Genomic DNA, 21,451 nt, shown 5'->3' on the forward strand with positions numbered 1-21,451 from the left:
CCTCTATAATGGTGCTCCATTATAATAGAAGAGCGTCTCCACGGCACCGTGGACTTTAGATGGTTGTAGGTTCTTGGTAGAACCATTCTGGCTTGCTAAAGGGATTCGGGAACCCTGGAACCTTTGAGAGTGCATTTTAGACAGAATGGGGCAGACCTGGGTGATCGTAATAATAATGATGTATATCACAAATGAAGCTCCAACAGCCAATCAGATCAATCCTGAGAGAAGATCTGAGAAATGCAGAAGGCATTGAAGGACTGATCACATAATAAATACTTAAAGTTTGTTTGGGTTCTCTTCACCTGGATTGGCGTTCCTGTCTGTCTGGGGTGTCTTACTGCATTGCACCCGGTGATTCTGGACAAAATAGACCCACCACAACCCTGACCAGGATGAAGGTCCCACATTGTACCCCTTTCTACCTGGAACCAGAGGAACCCCTGAGGAACCCTTGAGTAACCCCTGTGGAACCCCTGAGGAACCCTTGAGTAACCCCTGTGGAACCCCTGAGGAACCTCGGGTGAGTGCATTCTCCAGAGCTGGGTGGGTTTCAGACACCTCACACACGCCGCTCTCAGCAGGAGCACTTGCACTCGGAGATGATGGGGTAGTGCACGGGGATCCATGTGCAGTACTTCTGCGGCAGGAAGCCCTGGCAGTACCAGCGCAGGAACGTCTTGGTGACGGAGTTGACCGGTTTGCAGAACATGCCCTCGGGGAGCGAGCAGGAGCGCTGGGTGAAGCAGTGCCCCTCCTTGACATAGCGTGGCCAGAAGCGCACGCCCAGGTCCTTCCACGTGTAGAGCACCGGGCAGTGCGTGTGCGTCCACAAGAACTGCAGGAACTTCCGCCGCGCCTTCTTGCCCACCTTGACGCGCAGCCCGTAGGGAGTCTGCGCCAGGTCCAGCCGCTTGATCTCGGCCGGCATGGCGCCGCTCGGGGCCTGGGGGGACGCTGGGAATGCAGTGGCGTTGAGCTGCCCGGGAACGCTCACGGACATGAAGTCGGCGTCGAAGCTGCTGCCTAACTTCTTGCGCAGAGGGACCTCGGAGAGGTCCTGCTCTCGCGGGTCGTACTCCGGATTAGGGTCCTCTTTGAGGTCCGGGATGGGCAGGTGGTCGCTGGGCGACGGGCGCACGCGGACGTTGCGGTGGGCGCCGGGGTGGCAGGTGCACAGGCGCAACAGGAGCAGGGCGAGCAGTGTGCACGGGCCGACGTATCGCATGGTGCAGTGGAGGGATCACAGCGCATGCATGGAAGAAATGTTCCCAAAAAAACAAACCTGATGCAGTCTGTGGAAGTTCTGCAAGGTTCATGTGACACCTCAGAAGGTCCGAGATGTTGGAGAAGGTCTGTGAGGAGCGTTTTAAGTCATAATGGTGCCAAACAAAGACGCATGCGGGGAACTTCAAAGCTCAAAGCAAGAAAATAAATCAATAAAATCACAAACCAGCACAGAAATAAGTTTGAGTTCCTAAGAGTGCCTTTCGGTTGCCGAGGTGCTCCATGTCTTGTCTCGCTAATCTTCCAGGAATCGTGATGCAATCCGAAAGTGAAGATGCGTGGAATCCTGCGCGGGGTGGAATTTCAGGACTCCGGTTCCCACCCCCCCGTCCCAAAAGGAGCCGTGATGCAATCCGCTCGCAGCTCCTCTACATTCCGCTCGAACCCTCGGTTCCTCCTCCAGACTCCTGCTTTCATTCGACCCTTCAGCAGGTCACCATGGAGACCGGGGAGCGCCTGTGTCTGTCCCTCGTCTCCGTGGACGGTCGCTCGGAGTGTCGCGCTGGATACGGAGCCCAGACCCCCGGCGGAGTGCGCTTGGGTAGTAGGGGAGACCCCCTGAGTGCGACTCTGGCCGAGTTTTAAATGTCAGAGCACACACACACACACTCTGTCTCTATGAGTGTGTGTGTGAGTGTGTCGGTGTCTCGAGGCTCCAGACCGTCCCGCCGCCGCGGCGCTGTGCACCCCTCCTCCGTCCCCCGGGCCGGGTCTCCACCTCCTCCCTCCTCCCGTAGCTCCTCCGGTAAACCCTCTCTCTCCCTCTCTCTCACAAAAGCACGTCTGTCCGAGCGCCACTCCGAATTCCTCTGGCGGGTCTCTGCTGCCCCCCGCTACAGCGCCGGCGCGGGTGTCATTTCAGCCCTCGCGCCCGCCGGTGCGTCCCCGTGCCGCCAGGTTCAGGCGAGGTCCGCGAGCCCCCGCAACAAGTGCTGCACGTGCGCTCTCGATGCGCCGCTGTGCATCTCTCACCGTCTCACACACACACGTGTGTGCACGCGCTGGCTGGACCGCAGTACCGGAGTCGGTGTGTGTCGGCGGTTCGTCTGACTGACGCGGTCTCGGTGCGCTAGTGTGGAGATCTGCATCTCTCCCCGAATTAAATATACCCCCACCACCCCTCCACCTCCACCCCAGCACCCCTCAGTCCGGCCCACCAACACTCACACACACACAAACAAACACACTTACTCACACACACTCACACACACACACACACACACACACACACACACACTCACACACACACACTCACACACACTCACTCACACACACACACACTTAAGCAGGTTATTATTGAGAGGCTGATACTTTATATCTGCAGCAACCGTGTATCAACATTCACTCACTCATTCATTTACATTTTCATTCATTCATTTACTCACTCAATTAAATCATTCATTCTCTCTCACTCACACTTTCTTACCTCACACACTCACACACTCATACAATCATTCATTCACTCACTCATGTACTCATTCATTTATTCACTCACACACTAATTCATTCACTCACTCATTCATTTACATTCACTCCCGCATTCATTAACATTTTCACTTATTCATTCACTCATTCATTCATTCACATTTACATTCACTCACTCACCCTCACACACACAGCACATTTAAGCAGGTTATTATTGAGAGAGTCTGATACTTTGCTGATGTGCGGTTGCTGCAGATATGAAGTATTCATTCATTTGCATTTTCACTTTTCACTCATTCACTCATACAATTATTCATTCATTTACATCTGCACTCATTCATTCATTCATTTACATTTGCATTCATTCATTCATTTACATTTTCACTCATTCATTAATTCATTCATTTACATTTTAACTTTTTACTCATTCACTCATTCACTCACAATTATTCATTCATTCACATTTTCACTCATTCATTCATTTACATTTTCACTCATTCATTAATTCATTCATTTGCATTTTCACTTTTCACTCATTCACTCATACAATTATTCATTCATTTACATCTGCACTCATTCATTCATTCATTTACATTTGCATTCATTCATTCATTTACATTTTCACTCATTCATTAATTCATTCATTTACATTTTAACTTTTTACTCATTCACTCACAATTATTCATTCATTCACATTTTCACTCATTCATTCATTCACATTTGCATTCATTCATTCATTCACATTTTCACTCATTCATTAATTCATTCATTTACATTTTCACTCACTCATTCATTTACATTTTCACTCATTCATTCACATTGTCACACACTCACTCATTAATTCATTCACTTACTCATTTATTCATTTACATTTTACTCATTCATTCACTTATTCATTCATTTAAATTTTCACTCGCTCATTCATTCATACATTTTCATTCACTCACTCATTCACTCTCTCTCACTCTCTCACACACAGCACATTTAAGCAGGTTATTATTGAGAGAGTCTGATACTTTACTTCATATCTGCAGCAACCGCACATCAGCATTCATTCATTTATTAATTCATTCACTTACTCATTCATTCACTCACCCACAAACTCACACACACAAACAGCTCGTTTAAGCAGGTTATAATTATTTCTGCACTTATTATTTAACAGGTCTGAGATCAATCGGAGCACCAACTGATCCATCAGCGCTGAGCTGTACAATGAACAGGCACAAATTCCCACACACAGACACACTCCAAAGTCCCTTGAGAAGCTTCTCAGAAGAGCGACGGTTGTTTTAGGTGATCACACAGAAGGAACTCTGTTTTACTACAATTTGTTTTTGAAACAGAATGTCAGACAAGCTCACGGTCAGGCGTCCAAATACTTTTGGCCATAAAGAGCAATCAGAGTTTGTAGGACACTCAACCAGCCATATCAGTCATGAGGTCCCGTCCGGCTCCCTCCCTGTATAAACAACAGCCAGTCATTGTTCATGTAGCTGCCCCGCCCAGCAGGATGTCAGCTCTGGTGTGCTAGCGTGTTTTATCCTGAGCTCAACCACATCAAAAATATGTGGACTGCACTAAAATGTCAGGTCTACCAGCCTGGGCTGAACACCTCCAGCTCTGCTGAGTGGAGTGGTCTCTGTTAGTATGTTTTTGAACCAGCAGGATGTGTTTTCATTTTCAGAAAACAAGAGAGAACCAAAAGTATGTGGACACCTGACCAGGAGCTTCTGTGGGAATTTGTGCCCATTCAATCAAAAGAACATTTATGAAGTTAGATGAGAAGTTCTGGCTGGTGAAGGACATTTTAATTCATCTAAAGGGAGTTTAACAGGGATGAGGTCTGAATTCTGCTCAAACCAAACCACGGCCATGCTGGAACAGGAAGCAGCCTTCCCTAAACTGTTAGAAGAGTCAGAAGCAACACAGACACAGACGTCCACATACTTCTGGCTGTTACGTTATCATTATCAGTTTGTTTTCCTGATTGATCATCATGATCAGGATTGTGGTGGGTCCAGAGCTCATTCTGGAAACACCGGGAGCAGGGTGGAAATACTCTATATTCTGTGGAGTGATGCCATGATGCCAGTCCATGCCAGGGCATCACACACACACACTCACATTTTTGGGAGGTTGGAGGTAACCACACTAACGCCTAGACAAGCCCTGGGGCTGTGCAGCACCTACACCACCTCTCTGTAGTGTGTCACCATTATTAAATGATTAATGATGGGCACATGTGGGTACAGTTATGCAGCAGGTGGTTTTGGTGTTGCCCCGCCCGCCTAAACATGCCAGTATGAGCATTAGCTACTCAGAACAAACTTAAGAGGCTGTAGATGAGTGTGTGTGTGTGTGTGTGTGTGTGTGAGAGAGAGAGAGAGTGTATGTGTGTGTGTGTGTGTGAGAGAGAGTGTATGTGTGTGTGTGTGTGTGTGTGTGAGAGAGAGAGTGTATGTGTGTGTGTGTGTGTGAGAGAGAGAGTGTATGTGTGTGTGTGTGTGTGTGTGTGTGAGAGAGAGAGTGTATGTGTGTGTGTGTGTGTGTGTGTGTGTGAGAGAGAGAGTGTATGTGTGTGTGTGAGAGAGAGAGTGTATGTGTGTGTGTGTGTGTGTGTGTGTGTGAGAGAGAGAGTGTATGTGTGTGTGTGAGAGAGAGAGTGTATGTGTGTGTGTGTGTGTGTGTGTGTGTGAGAGAGAGAGTGTATGTGTGTGTGAACAAATTAAAACATAGAGAACAGGAAGAATTGACCATTCAGGATGGGGATATCTGGACAACCCATTTCCAATCACTCTTTAAAAATATAGAATTAGATTCAAATCCTGAACAAAATCAAATTATTAGTAAGTTAGAGGAACTGGAACGGGCTGTTAAAAACCACCAGAATCCTCTAGACTCTCTCATTACTGAGCAGGAACTTAAAGACAACATTAAAAAACTAAAAACAAAGAAATCATCAGGACCTGACGGGATCCTGAATGAAATGATCAAACACAGCAGCTCCAAATTTCACCTGGCGATGTTAAAAGTCTTTAACCTGGTTCTGAGTGTCGGTTTCTTCCCTGATATCTGGAATCAAGGTCTCATAACACCCATCTACAAAAGTGGAGATAAATTCCACCCTAATAATTACCGGGGCATCTGTGTGAGCAGTAACCTGGGGAAGTTATTCTGTAGTATCATTAACTCACGATTATTACACTTCCTTACCCAACACAACGTCCTGAGTAAAAGTCAGATTGGTTTTCTACCAAATTACCGCACTACCGATCATATTTACACCCTACACACCCTGATCCAAAAATATGTAGTTCAAAATAACTCTCAAATATTTGCATGTTTTATTGATTTTAAAAAAGCTTTTGATTCCATTTGGCATGAAGGATTATTTTATAAAATGTTAGAGAGTGGTGTAGGGGGTAAAACATCTGATCTTATTAAATCCATGTACACAGAAAACCAGTGTGGAATAAGAATCGGCAGTAAGAGAAACATCTCATCTCTCAGGAGCGTGGAGTGAGACAGGGCTGCTGTTTAAGTCCAACTCTATTTAACATCTATATTAATGAATTGGCCTCCATGTTAGAGCACTCAGCCACGCCCGGTCTCACTCTACACGACTCAGAGATTAAACTCCTGCTGTATGCAGATGATCTGGTCCTGCTGTCCCCCAGCGCCCAGGGTCTCCAGCACAAACTAATAATAATAATAATAATAAGTTCAACTTATATAGCGCCTTTCACCAAGCTCAAGGTCGCTGTACAGTAATAAAAAGTGAAAACAAACAACAACACGCAAAACAAGACAAAACAAACTAAAACAAAACAAAAGCAAACCGACAGTGAGTAAGGATAGGTTAGAGATATAAATTCAAGAAGTAGAATGAAAATGTTGTGTGAAGAGATGGGTGAGCACAAACTGGACCTGCTGCAGCAGTACTGTCAGACCTGGGCCCTGACCGTCAACCTCAAAAAGACCAAAATTATGACCTTCGAGAAAAGAGCCAGATCTCAGGGAACCAAACACACATATAAATTAGGACACCATGAAATTGAGCACACTAAAGATTATACTTACCTCGGACTGAACATCAGTTCCACAGGAAACTTTAACCCGGCAGTAAATGAACTGAGAGAAAAAGCTCGCAGGGCGTCGACGCCATAAAACGTCAAACATTCGTGGAAATTCCGATTCGAATTTGGCTTAAAATTTTTGAATCAATAATTGAACCGATTGCTCTATATGGCAGTGAAGTTTGGGGTTCGCTTACACACCATCAATTCTGTAATTGGGACAAACATCCATTAGAGACCCTGCACACAGAGTTCTGTAAAAGCATCCTAAAGGTGCACAGACACACCACGAACACACACACACACACCACTAACACACACCACGAACACACACCAACACACCACTAACACACCACTAACACACACCAACACACCACTAACACACACCAACACACCACGAACACACACCAACACACCACTAACACACACCAACACACCACTAACACACACCAACACACCACTAACACACCACCAACACACACACACACACCAACACACCACTAACACACACCAACACACCACTAACACACACCAACACACCACTAACACACACCAACACACCACGAACAATGCGTGCAGGGCAGAATTAGGCCGATTTCCTCTAATTATAAACATACAGAGAAGAGCATCAACTTCTGGAACCATCTAAATGAGAGCGACCCCCAAACTTATCATTATAAATCCCTGAAACACCAAGAGCTGAGCAAACATACCAGTCCCCTCATCCAACTGGTCCTGAGTCACTGCACCCATACACCACTAACACACACAGATACACCAGTAACACACACAGATACACCACTAACACACACCGATACACTAATAACACACACAGACACTCTAACACACACAGATACACCAGTAACACACACAGATACACTAATAACACACACAGATACACCACTAACACACACAGATACACCACTAACACACACAGATACACCACTAACACACACCGACACACTAATAACACACACAGATACATTGCTAACACACACCGACACACCACTAACACACACTAACACAATAAAGACTCAGGAACAGGAGAAATCTGTAAACCCAATTAGAATAAACCAAATTACACAAAAACTCCGAACTAAATATCTGAATTATTGGGAAACTGAAACTAAAACTCAAAGTAAAATGCAGTTATTTATTATTTGTTGTTATTTGTTATTTGGCCCTAAACAGACACTACAGTGCAGCAGACTATCTGAGCACAGTATCCGACCCTAAATTAAGAAACACCCTGATGAGGTACAGACTGAGCGCACACGACCTGGCCGTGGAGACGGGGCGACACACCCGGTCCTGGCTGCCCCGGGAGGAGAGGTCGTGCCAGCACTGCACTCTCAGTACAGTAGAGACGGAGCTGCACTTCCTCACCCGGTGTACCAAGTACCACCACGTCCGCTCCCAATTCTTCCCTAAATTTAATAACATCATCCGTAACTTCACCTCCCTCCCAGACCCCGACAAACTGCCCCATCTACTGGGGGAGCACAGAGAGAGCTGCACACTAGCAGCACTCTATACTCACACCTGCCACCAGGTGAGGGACAGTGGGTGACCATGTCTCATACACACATACACACACACACACACACACACACACACGCACACATACACACACACACACACGCACAAACTGATTGTTTTACTACCTCATTATTGTAAATATTATACTTTTTATTGTTATTATTTTGCACTGTTTTTATTAATATTTTATTCTATTCTATATTTTTTGCACATGTAACTGTTCTGTATATTTTTGTTCTTTCTTATTGTTATTGTTAATATTTCTCTGTAACTTGCTTTGGCAATACAAATGTCCTTATTTGTCATGCCAATAAAGCTTCTTTTGAGTTTGAGTTGAGTGTGTGTGTGGATGAACAGTAATCACTTAATCACCTAAACAGTAATGTTTATCACCCTGCACCAGCACTGTGCCAGTCATGGTGCCAGTCCACCACAGGGCATCACTCACACACAGTGTGCTCAGCTCTGATGGTGGGTGGGGGAGGGTGGCAGCGCTGGGCATTCTGGTTCTAAGCAGGAAAACAATAAAAGCCCTGTAATAACTGCACCCACCTCTAGATGGCACTGCAGACAGATACCAAACTCATACACAACGCCACATACACCACACGGTCAAAAGTGTCTGGACCCAGTACCAGGGTTTGTCATGGTATGGGGGTGTGTCAGTACCAGGGTGTTTCATGGTATGGGGGTGTGTCAGTATTAGGGTGTATTATGGTATGGGGGTGTGTCAGTATTAGGGTGTATTATGGTATGGGGGTGTGTCAGTACCAGGGTGTATCATGGTATGGGGGTGTGTCAGTACCAGGGTGTGTCATGGTATGGGGGTGTGTCAGTATTAGGGTGTATTATGGTATGGGGGTGTGTCAGTACCAGGGTGTGTCATGGTATGGGGGTGTGTCAGTACCAGGGTGTGTCATGGTATGGGGGTGTGTCAGTACCAGGGTGTGTCATGGTATGGGGGTGTGTCAGTACCAGGGTGTATCATGGTATGGGGGTGTGTCAGTACCAGGGTGTGTCATGGTATGGGGGTGTGTCAGTACCAGGGTGTATCATGGTATGGGGGTGTGTCAGTACCAGGGTGTGTCATGGTATGGGGGTGTGTCAGTACCAGGGTGTATCATGGTATGGGGGTGTGTCAGTACCAGGGTGTGTCATGGTATGGGGGTGTGTCAGTACCAGGGTGTATCATGGTATGGGGGGGTGTCAGTACCAGGGTCTGTTATGGTATGGGGGTGTGTCAGTACCAGGGTCTGTCATGGTATGGGGGTGTGTCAGTACCAGGGTCTGTCATGGTATGGGGGTGTGTCAGTACCAGGGTTTGTCATGGTATGGGGGTGTGTCAGTACCAGGGTGTGTCATGGTATGGGGGGTGTCAGTACCAGGGTGTATTATGGTATGGGGGTGTCAGTACCAGGGTGTATCATGGTATGGGGGTGTGTCAGTACCAGGGTCTGTCATGGTATGGGGGTGTGTCAGTACCAGGGTGTGTCATGGTATGGGGTGTGTCAGTACCAGGGTTTGTCATGGTATGGGGGTGTGTCAGTACCAGGGTGTGTCATGGTATGGGGTGTGTCAGTACCAGGGTGTGTCATGGTATGGGGGTGTGTCAGTACCAGGGTGTGTCATGGTATGGGGTGTGTCAGTACCAGGGTTTGTCATGGTATGGGGTGTGTCAGGACCAGGGTTTGTCATGGTATGGGGGTGTGTCAGTACCAGGGTGTGTCATGGTATGGGGGGTGTCAGTACCAGGGTGTGTCATGGTATGGGGGGTGTCAGTACCAGGGTGTATCATGGTATGGGGGTGTGTCAGTACCAGGGTCTGTCATGGTATGGGGGCGTGTCAGTACCAGGGTTTGTCATGGTATGGGGGCGTGTCAGTATCAGGGTGTGTCATGGTATGGGGTGTGTCAGTACCAGGGTGTGTCATGGTATGGGGGGGTGTCAGTACCAGGGTGTATCATGGTATGGGGGGTGTCAGTACCAGGGTGTGTCATGGTATGGGGGGTGTCAGTACCAGGGTGTATCATGGTATGGGGGTGTGTAAGTACCAGGGTCTGTCATGGTATGGGGGGGTGTCAGTACCAGGGTCTGTCATGGTATGGGGGTGTGTCAGTACCAGGGTGTGTCATGGTATGGGGGGTGTCAGTACCAGGGTGTGTCATGGTATGGGGGGGTGTCAGTATCAGGGTGTATCATGGTATGGGGGGTGTCAGTACCAGGGTGTGTCATGGTATGGGGGGTGTCAGTACCAGGGTGTATCATGGTATGGGGGCGTGTCAGTACCAGGGTGTATCATAGTATGGGGGTGTGTAAGTACCAGGGTCTGTCATGGTATGGGGGGGTGTCAGTACCAGGGTCTGTCATGGTATGCGGGTGTGTCAGTACAACTTTACACTTTACATCTTGCTGCCACTGTACAACTTTACACCTAAAGTCATGCTGCCGCTGTAAAACTTTACACCTTATATCCTGCTGCCACTGTACAACTTTACGCCTTATATCCTGCTGCCACTGTACAACTTTACACCTAAAGTCTTGCTGCCACTGTAAAACTTTACACCTAACGCCCTGCTGCCACTGTAAAACTTTACACCTTATATCCTGCTGCCACTGTACAATTTTACACCTTATATACTGCTGCCACTGTACAACTTTACACCTAAAGTCTTGCTTCCACTGTACAACGTTACACCTTCTGTCCTGCTGCCACTGTACAACTTTACACCTTACGTCCTGCTGCCAATGTAAAACTTTACACCTAAAGTCTTGCTTCCACTGTACAACGTTACACCTTCTGTCCTGCTGCCACTGTACAACTTTACACCTTACGTCCTGCTGCCAATGTAAAACTTTACACCTAAAGTCCTGCTTCCAATGTACAACTTTACACCTAACGCCCTGCTGCCACTGTACAACTTTACACCTTATATCCTGCTGCCACTGTACAACTTTACACCTTATATCCTGCTGCCACTGTACAACTTTACTCCTAGTCTTGCTGCCACTGTACAACTTTACACCTTATATCCTGCTGCCTTTGTACAACTTTACACCTGAAGTCTTGCTGCCACTGTAAAACTTTACACCTAAAGTCTTGTTGCCACTGTAAAACTTTACACCTGAAGTCTTGCTGCCACTGTAAAACTTTACACCTGAATTCTTGCTGCCACTGTAAAACTTTACACCTGAATTCTTGCTGCCACTGTAAAACTTTACACCTTATATCCTGCTGCCAGTGTACAACTTTACACCTAAAGTTTTGCTGCCACTGTACAACTTTACACCTAAAGTCTTGCTGCCACTGTAAAACTTTACACCTGAAGTCTTGCTGCCACGGTAAAACTTTACACCTGAATTCTTGCTGCCACTGTAAAACTTTACACCTAAAGTATTGCTTCCACTGTACAACTTTACACCTCACATCCTGCTGCCACTGAACACTATGCAAGTTTGAGGGCCTTTCTGAGGGGCCAGAGTTGGCCCAGAATTGCATTAGTAGTGGTCGAGCATAAACCAGTGACCTTCTGATCAGTAGTCCAGTACCTCAACCACTGACCCCTCACCCCTGGTCCTGCACCAGCATTGTGAGATCATGAATAGTGTGATGTCATAATGCCCCCCCACCTTTCTGCACATTATGACATCACACTATTCAACACACCACAATGAGGGCACGGTGCGTGACTGACAGCTCTGACTGTGGAGCCTTTCAGTGATGCACCATGGGAAAACTTCCTGTGTGTATGTGTGTGGAAACAGGTTTAGACTTTAGGTTTAGACTCCAAAAAAGTTGGGACGGAGGCAGGACAAGAGTGAGACGTTGATGGAATGTTGAAGTTCCACAGTGAGCAGGTCAGGGAATCGTGATCGGGTATAAAAGAATCCACCTGGATTAGGATCAGCCTGTACATGCAATGATGGGGCGTGGCTCACCACTGTGTTCCAAACTAAATAATTCAGGATTTTCACCATCTACTGTACATGATATTGTGGAAAGATTCTGGAGATCTCAGTGTGTGTTGAATGTTTATGACCATGAAGCTCTCAGACTTCAGAAAACCGTCGTTACTGAACACAGGCCGCCGCTGTATCGTACATCAGTTCTATACAGAAACACCTGAGTTCTCTGGGCCCGATATCATCTCAGATGGACCGATAAACAGTGGACACGTGTGCTGTGGTCAGATGAGTCCACGGTTCAGCTCGTTTTTTTAGAAAGAACAGACATCAAGTTCTCCAGGCCAAAGACAGAAAGGACCTTCCAGACTGATATCAGTGAAAGGTCCAAAGCATTAAAAAGTCTCATTAATAGGTACGCTGATGGAACACGGGGGAACACAGGCTGCAACACAGAGGGCAACACAGAGGGCAACACAGGGGGCAACACAGGGGGGAACACAGGGGGGGAACACAGGCTGCAACACAGGGGGCAACACAGGGGGGAACACAGGGGGCGACACAGGTTGCAACACAGGCTGCAACACAGAGGGCAACACAGGGGGCAGCATGCCCCCGTCCTGAATTTTATGGTTTAAGATTATTCAAAGGTATAAACAAGAATATAATAAAATAAACATTATATATATATATATATATATAAATAAAACAAATAGAAATTAAAGTCTTTATATAACTGGTGTGTGTGTGTGTGTGTGTGTGTGTCGCACCTCACTGCATTCCAGACTGATTAGCCTCATTTATTTCCCCAAAATAATAGAAAAGAGGAGCGACCCCTCCGGCCTGCAGAGAGGGGTACAATGACATCACTGGAACCCGTCCAGATTCCCAACAGGGACAAAAGATTCACTGTTACCCAATTAACCTGCTACCACCATACTGAGTGTGTGTGTGTACACTGTGTGTGTGTGTGTGTGAGTGTGAGTGTATACTGTGTGTGTATACACTGTGTGTGTGTGTGTGTGTGAGAGTGTGTGTGTATACACTGTGTGTATGTGAGAGTGAGGGTGTGTGTATACACTGTGTGTGAGAGAGTGTGTGTGTATACACTGTGTGTGTATGTGAGAATGAGGGTGTATGTGAGTGTGTGTGTACACTGTGTGTGTAGACTGTTTGTTTATGTGAGGGTACTCAATCTTTGTGTGTGTGTGTATGTGTGTGTGTGTGTATGTGTGTATACACTGTGTGTATGTGTGCGTATACTCTATCTTAATGTTTGTGTGTGTGTGTGTGTGTGTGTATACACTGTTTGCTCTTCTGACTGAATATGTGCTTGTTTTTACAGACACACTCCAAGATATTGTGGGAAGCCTTTCCAGAGGAGGGGAGACTGTTATGGCGGATGGCTGTTTAGGTGTCGAAATACTATTTGACCATAAAGAAGACGTTATTTATGCTGAATGTTGAGGTCACTAGGTTATTAAAGTCTCTGATAATGCACTATAATAAATATCTGGAGCTTCTGCTGTGACTCCCCACCTGCCTGCTTGTTCACATACTTTTGCTGCATGATATAAATGTGTATTAAACAGTAACACACACACACACACACACACACACACACCTTGCTGGTTTTGGCGACTCTCTAAGGGCGTAACGTGATTTATTAGACCGTGACAGCAATAATAACAATAACGATGAGATGTTTAAGCCTCTTGATGTTTTTGTCTCTAATTTCAAAGCAGATTCTGAAAGTGATTAAAGAAAAGCTCAGCAGAAACATCACAATGATGAGATTCTATCAACCTTCCTGTCAAGATCTGAGAATATCTACACACCTCCGTTTACCTCCACCATCCTACCGTCCATAATTCAGCTATACAGCTCAAACAGCTGAGCAGGAACCCGAGGGTCACTCTGACGGAGCTCCCGCGTATCCTTGTGGAGATGGGAGAACCTGTCAGAAGATCCACAGATCACGCCTGTATGGTAGAGTGGCCAGACAAAGGCACCTAGGGGACTCTCAAACCATGAGGAACAAGATTCTGGAGGAAACCAGGCACTGCTTATCACCTGGCTAATGTAATCCCTACAGTGAAGCATGGTGGTGGCAGCATCATGATGTGAGGATGTTCTTCAGCATCTGGACCGGGGCGACTGCTCCTGATAGAAGGAAAGATGAATGCAGCTCAGTACACCCAGATCCTTGATGATAACCTGCTCCAGACTCCAGAGTGCTCTGACTGGGGTGAAGGTTTACCTTCCAACACACAGCCAAGAGAACAAAGGAGTGGCTTCGGCCCAGCCAGAGCCCAGACCTGAATCCAATCCAACATCTGTGGAAGGAACTGAAAATGGCCGTGTACCAACACTCCCCATCCAACCTGAGAGAGCTGGCAAAAATATGCCAAGAGGAACGGGCACAAGTGTCCAGGAACAAGTGTGCCAAGCTCAAAGCTTCTTTCCCAAGATGGATTGGAGCTGTAATTGCCGCCAAAGGTGCATCAACCAGGTATTAGGCTCAGGGTGTGTACAGGTCTGTTACCCCTAAATAACTTCGTCATTATTGCTGATTGTGTTTAGATGTTTGAGGCAAAAAAAAGAACTGAATCTATTATAGAATGAGTCTGTAACCTGGAGGTAATAAAACCTGGAGAAGGTGGAAGGGGGGTGCAGACTTTCCGGCTTGACTGTACCCTTCAAATGGTGTATGCATATGGAGAAGGGTAATAGGGGCAAATCATGCCTCGCCACAGGGGCACCAGGTGTAGCCCTGCAAAATAAATTCTGCATCTTAACAAATGAAGATGCAAAACGTTTCCAGCCGCAACGGAGAAAGTGGGCAGAAAAGGGAAAGCGCAGGCGATGGGTTTGAATCTCGGCTCTGCTACCGATCAGCCAGGCGCCCCCAAGCAGGCACAATTGGCAGTGCCTGCAGCAGACAATATCGACCACTAGTCGGACGCCACAGAGGTCTCCAGCAAGGAGATGTCACTATACGACAAGCTACTCCAAACCCCTGCGACAACCCACTTCTCCAACAAGAAAGAAAGGAAACTCTGGGGATGGCTATGCACGATTAGCACCCCACTCGACTGGCGCGACTGGCTCAACTGGCACAGCATGGGTCCAAACATGAGGTCTACTCTGGAAGACGGCTGTCACGCCACCTCTGGGGCAACTCATTCCCTCGTGACGCCTGAAAATGTGACAACAACGGCTGACATCCCAGAAAAAGATAACGCCTCTGTAACCGAGCCCTACCACCATCTCCATGGCAGGTTCCTGGGTGCAACCAGACGGACTCTCGCCTTCATGTCTCAAAGCCTGAGATCAAAGATCTTTAATGAGTCCCATCCTGCTTCAAACGCTGCACCATCATCCCAGTTCCAAAGAAACCCTCCATCACAGGATTTAACCTGTTCCTCTAACATCTGTGGTCATGAAGTCCTTCGAACGACTGGTCATGACACATCTTAAGACCATCACGGGAGCTGGACCCTCTGCAGTTCTGCACTACATCCTAGAACATCTGGACAGCCCAAGGACCTATGCGAGAATCCTCTTTGTGGATTTAACCTCAGCGTTCAACACCATCATACCATCTGTCAGTGGATCGCCAGCTTTCTGACAGACCGGACACAACAGGTGAGGCTGGGGGGTATCACCTCTGCCATAAGATCAGCACTGGTGTACCACAGGGTTGTGTCCTCTATTCGTTGCTGTTCTCTCTCTACTCTAATGACTGCACATCTACAGACCTGACAGTAAAACTCATAAAGTTAGCAGACGACACTACGATCATTAGACTGATCCAGGATGGAGATTCTAGAGTCTGCATATCAGCAGGAGATTGAACGGTTGGTGCTCTGGTGCGGTCAGAACAACCTAGAGCTGGACAGTAAAGACGTCAAGAGGAAACCCTCAACACTGCTCCCCATCACCATGTCCAACAGCACCGTGTCTACTGTGGAGACCTTGGTCTCACATGGTCTGTTTCAATTCAGCAGACAGTGACTACAGGTGAAGGATCAAACCCTGGTCTCCAGAACCCATGTTGCTGTGCAGCACCCAATCATCCAGTGTGTGTGTGTGTGTGTGTGTGTGTGTGATGGTTGACTGTGTAGTTGTGTAACCGTATACCACAGCAGCTCTCCATCCATTTGTTCTATCATCAAAGCAAATCATATTCCTCAACAATAACAATAGCCCTGTGTGTGTGCGGGGTTCTCTTTGATGTCGGAGTGCGATTGTGCCAAATTTGGCAGTGAAAGGGGGTTCGACTGGCCCACGGCTACCGCTCAATTTAACACAGCTCAACACACACACACACACACACACACACACACACACACACACACACACACACACACACACACACACACACACACACACACAGCTGCTCTGGCTTATCTGCGGCGTCGAGTGTAAATCTGTGCAGTTATTGTAGCGCTCGGTCTGTCAGTTCAGTTCGGCTATAATAGCATCACTCCAAATCACTAACCAAACTCCACATGTACAACATCGAATCAGAAAAAGTTGGGACAGTATGGAAAATGTAAATAAAATAAAAACACAGAGTTTCTTACATTGACTTTTATTAGATGTCAGACAGGATGAAGCTGAGCTATTTCATCTTTTATCTGCTCAACTTCATTTCATTTATTAATAAACATCCATTCCTGCATTTCAGACCTGTAACACATTCCAAAAAATGTTGGGACAGTAAAGCATTTACCACTCTGCAATGCTGCCGTTCCATTTCACCACTTAAAAGAGGTTTTGGCACCGAGGAGAGCGAGTGATTTAGTGTTTCAGCTTTTATTTTGTCTCGTTCTTCCTGCAAACACGTCTTCAGATGTGCAGCAGTACGGGGGGTCGTCGTCGTTTCAAAATCCTCCACACGTTCTCTATTGGGGATAGGTCAGGACTGCAGGTGGGTCGGTCCAGTACCCGTACCCTCTTCTTCCTCAGCCACTGATTCATCTGAGCACAATCCACGTTTCCACTGTGTGATGGTCCATCCTGGATGCCTCCGAACCCAGAGAAGTGGACGCCGCTTCTAGACATGGTTAACATGAGGCTTCTTTTACACAGTAAAGTGTTAAGTATGATTAGTGCAGTAACTCTGTATTGTAGAGCTGATAAAGGTTTGATAAACTAATCCCTCACCCATGTGGTTATATCAGCTAGTGTTGAGTGGAGGTTCTTGATGGCGTCTGAGGGATGGAAGATCACGAGCGTTCAGATTAAGCTGCACCCTCCACCTTTACACACTGAAATTCCTCCTGATTCCTTGAATGGTTTAATGATATTCTGCACTGTAGAGGGAGAACATGCAAATCCCTTCCAATCTTTCTTTGAGGTTCATTGTTTTTAAACATTTAAATCATTTTCTCACACATTTGTGGACAAACTGGATCCTCTGATCATCTTTACTCATCAGAGACTCTCAGCCTTTCCTGGATGCTGCTTTTGTACCGAACCATGATCACAATCACCTGTTCACATCACCTGTTTATAATTACATCATTATTTAGTGTTTTCACCTCATTACTAGCCCTAAATTACCCCCGTCCCAACTTTTTTTGAATGTGTTGCAGGCCTGAAATGCAGGAATTGCATCCTGTCTGCAATCAAATAAAAGTCAAAGTAAATGTAACCCAAATAGGGAACACAAAGGGACTGTCGGTAACCTTGTGGAACATGGAGGACCACCAGCAGTCGCTTAGACACAGCGACTATTGGAGGCTTAATAGGCCAAAGGTAGACCTGGATCTTGAACTGGTTCTGTTCAGGCTTCTTAGAACCTTGGTGCTATTTAGAGAACTGGTCCAGGTTTGCACCAGAATTAACTGGAACCAAGGATGCGTCATCAACAAAGGGTGTACGTGATGTGGAACAGAACCCATTCCACACTGGTCTGTGGTCTTGTGGGACATTGGAACCACTTGTGGGCTCATAGTGAATGCTGGCGGCCCAGTGGGTCATTGGGATCTTTTGAGGGTTAGTGGACACTGTCAGTGGCCTAGTGGGCACAGGGAGCATCTTTGGCATTGTGGCACTGCGGTTTGGTGGCCTGGGGACTTTGCGTATCGGGTAGTGTTGGCAGCCAGCGGTCACTGGAGTGGCCTGCTACACGTTTTGGAAGGACCACCACCTCAACGCCGATCGTGTTAGAACCGTCTTATAAAGCAGCAGCGAGTGTTTTTGTTTTCAACACGTTTAAAGAAAACAGACTGGAATTCAACTCACATGGAACTGGTGTTAGAAAATACCACACACACACACACACACACACACACACACACACACACACTCTGGCAGCAGTGTAAGGCAGCGAGGCGCCAGCGTAGAGACTCGGCTCTCCGGGGAACAATAACACATCGCTTCATAAAAACTTCAAACAGCCCTGCCAAGAGCTTTATAGGTGCCTCTGAGGGTTATGAGCCTCAAGGGGGGGATCGGGGGGATTGTGCGGGGGGTATACGGGGGTGGGGGGGTAACACTAGTGAGCACACACCAAGAGTCAGAACAGGTGATCTACACTCCACAAGTCTGACTCCACTACACACAGGTAAAACCACGTCCTAATACTTCAGTACAACCTTCATCTACATACTGAACGGTTTAGGAATAGGCTTACCGTTTGCTGCAGTTCTTTCAGAGCCGTTTGGGTGCCGCTGTGCTGGTTGTAGGGTTTCTGATGGGTCAGAGGACAGCGCTGAGGCTCAAAATAGTCCTCAATATACACCAGTCGTCCTTAATATACACCAATCATCATCAATATACACCAATCATCATCAATATACACCACTTATCATCAATAAACACCAATTATCACCAAAATACACCATATATCATCAATATAAACCCAATTATTAACAAAATACACCAAATATCATCAATATAAACCCAATTATCAACATAATACACCAATCTTCATCAATATAAACCCAACTATCAACATAATACACCAATCTTCATCAATTTAAACCCAATTATCAACATAATACAATCTTCATCAATATAAACCCAATTATCAACAAAATACACCAAATATCATCAATATAAACCCAATTATCAACATAATACACCAATCTTCATCAATATAAACCCAATTATCAACAAAATACACCAATTATCAACAAAATACACCAATCTTCATCAATATAAACCCAATTATCAACAAAATACACCAATTATCAACAAAATACACCAATCTTCATCAATATAAACCCAATTATCACCAAAATACACCAAATATCATCAATATAAACCCAATTATCAACACAATACACCAAATGTCATCAATATAAACCCAATTATCAACAAAATACACCAAATATCATCAATATAAACCCAACTATCAACAAAATACACCAATCTTCATCAATATAAACCCAATTATCAACATAATACACAATCTTCATCAATATAAACCCAATTATTAACAAAATACACCAAATATCATCAATATAAACCCAATTATCACCAAAATACACCAATCTTCATCAATATAAACCCAACTATCACCAAAAGACACCAATCTTCATCAATATAAACCCAATTATCAACATAACACACCAATCTTCATCAATATAAACCCAATTATCACCAAAATACACCAAATATCATCAATATAAACCCAATTATCACCAAAATACACCAAATATCATCAATATAAACCCAATTATCACCAAAATACACCAATCTTTATCAATATAAACCCAATTATTAACAAAATACACCAAATATCATCAATATCAACCCAATTATCACCAAAATACACCAAATATCATCAATATAAACCCAATTATTAACAAAATACACCAATCTTCATCAATATAAACCCAATTATTAACAAAATACACCAAATATCATCAATATAAACCCAATTATCACCAAAAAACACCAATCTTCATCAATATAAACCCAACTATCAACAAAATACACCAAATATCATCAATATAAACCCAATTATCACCAAAATACACCAAATATCATCAATATAAACCCAACTATCACCAAAATACACCAATTATCAACAAAATACACCAATCTTCATCAATATAAACCCAACTATCAACATAATACACCAATCTTCATCAATATAAACCCAATTATCAACATAATACACCAATCTTCATCAATATAAACCCAATTATCAACATAATACACAATCTTCATCAATATAAACCCAATTATCACCAAAGTACACCAAATATCAATATAAACCCAATTATCAACAAAATACACCAAATATCATCAATATAAACCCAATTATCAACACAATACACCAAATGTCATCAATATAAACCCAATTATCAACAAAATACACCAAATATCATCAATATAAACCCAACTATCAACAAAATACACCAATCTTCATCAATATAAACCCAATTATCAACATAATACACAATCTTCATCAATATAAACCCAATTATTAACAAAATACACCAAATATCATCAATATAAACCCAATTATCACCAAAATACACCAATCTTCATCAATATAAACCCAACTATCAACAAAATACACTAATCTTCATCAATATAAACCCAATTATCAACATAACACACCAATCTTCATCAATATAAACCCAATTATCAACATAATACACAATCTTCATCAATATAAACACAATTATTAACAAAATACACCAAATATCATCAATATAAACCCAATTATCAACATAATACACCAATCTTCATCAATATAAACCCAATTATCAACATAACACACAATCTTCATCAATATAAACACAATTATTAACAAAATACACCAAATATCATCAATATAAACCCAATTATCACCAAAATACACCAAATATCATCAATATAAACCCAATTATCACCAAAATACACCAATCTTCATCAATATAAACCCAACTATCAACATAATACACCAATCTTCATCAATATAAACCCAATTATCACCAAAATACACCAAATATCATCAATATAAACCCAATTATCACCAAAATACACCAAATATCATCAATATAAACCCAATTATCACCAAAATACACCAATCTTCATCAATATAAACCCATCTATCAACATAATACACCAATCTTCATCAATATAAACCCAATTATCACCAAAATACACCAAATATCATCAATATAAACCCAATTATCAACATAATACACCAATCTTCATCAATATAAACCCAATTATCAACATAACACCCAATCTTCATCAATATAAACCCA

General features: G+C 44.6%; 1 protein-coding gene across 1 annotated transcript; it reads right to left on the bottom strand.

Moving 5' to 3' along the window:
* Window positions 1-577: 577 nt before the first annotated feature.
* Window positions 578-1,228, bottom strand: nog2 (noggin 2). The gene has a single exon (XM_062992345.1). It carries the CDS (start codon window positions 1,226-1,228, stop codon window positions 578-580), a length of 651 nt encoding a protein of 216 aa, XP_062848415.1.
* Between the last annotated feature and the right edge of the window lie 20,223 nt (window positions 1,229-21,451).

Source organism: Trichomycterus rosablanca, chromosome 3, assembly GCF_030014385.1.
Source record: "Trichomycterus rosablanca isolate fTriRos1 chromosome 3, fTriRos1.hap1, whole genome shotgun sequence".
Lineage (NCBI taxonomy): Eukaryota > Metazoa > Chordata > Actinopteri > Siluriformes > Trichomycteridae > Trichomycterus > Trichomycterus rosablanca.

What these genes read in the sequence shown, in the direction of transcription:
- nog2 (XM_062992345.1), bottom strand. Translation starts at nt 1,228, where the DNA reads ATGCGATACGTCGGCCCGTGCACACTGCTCGCCCTGCTCCTGTTGCGC.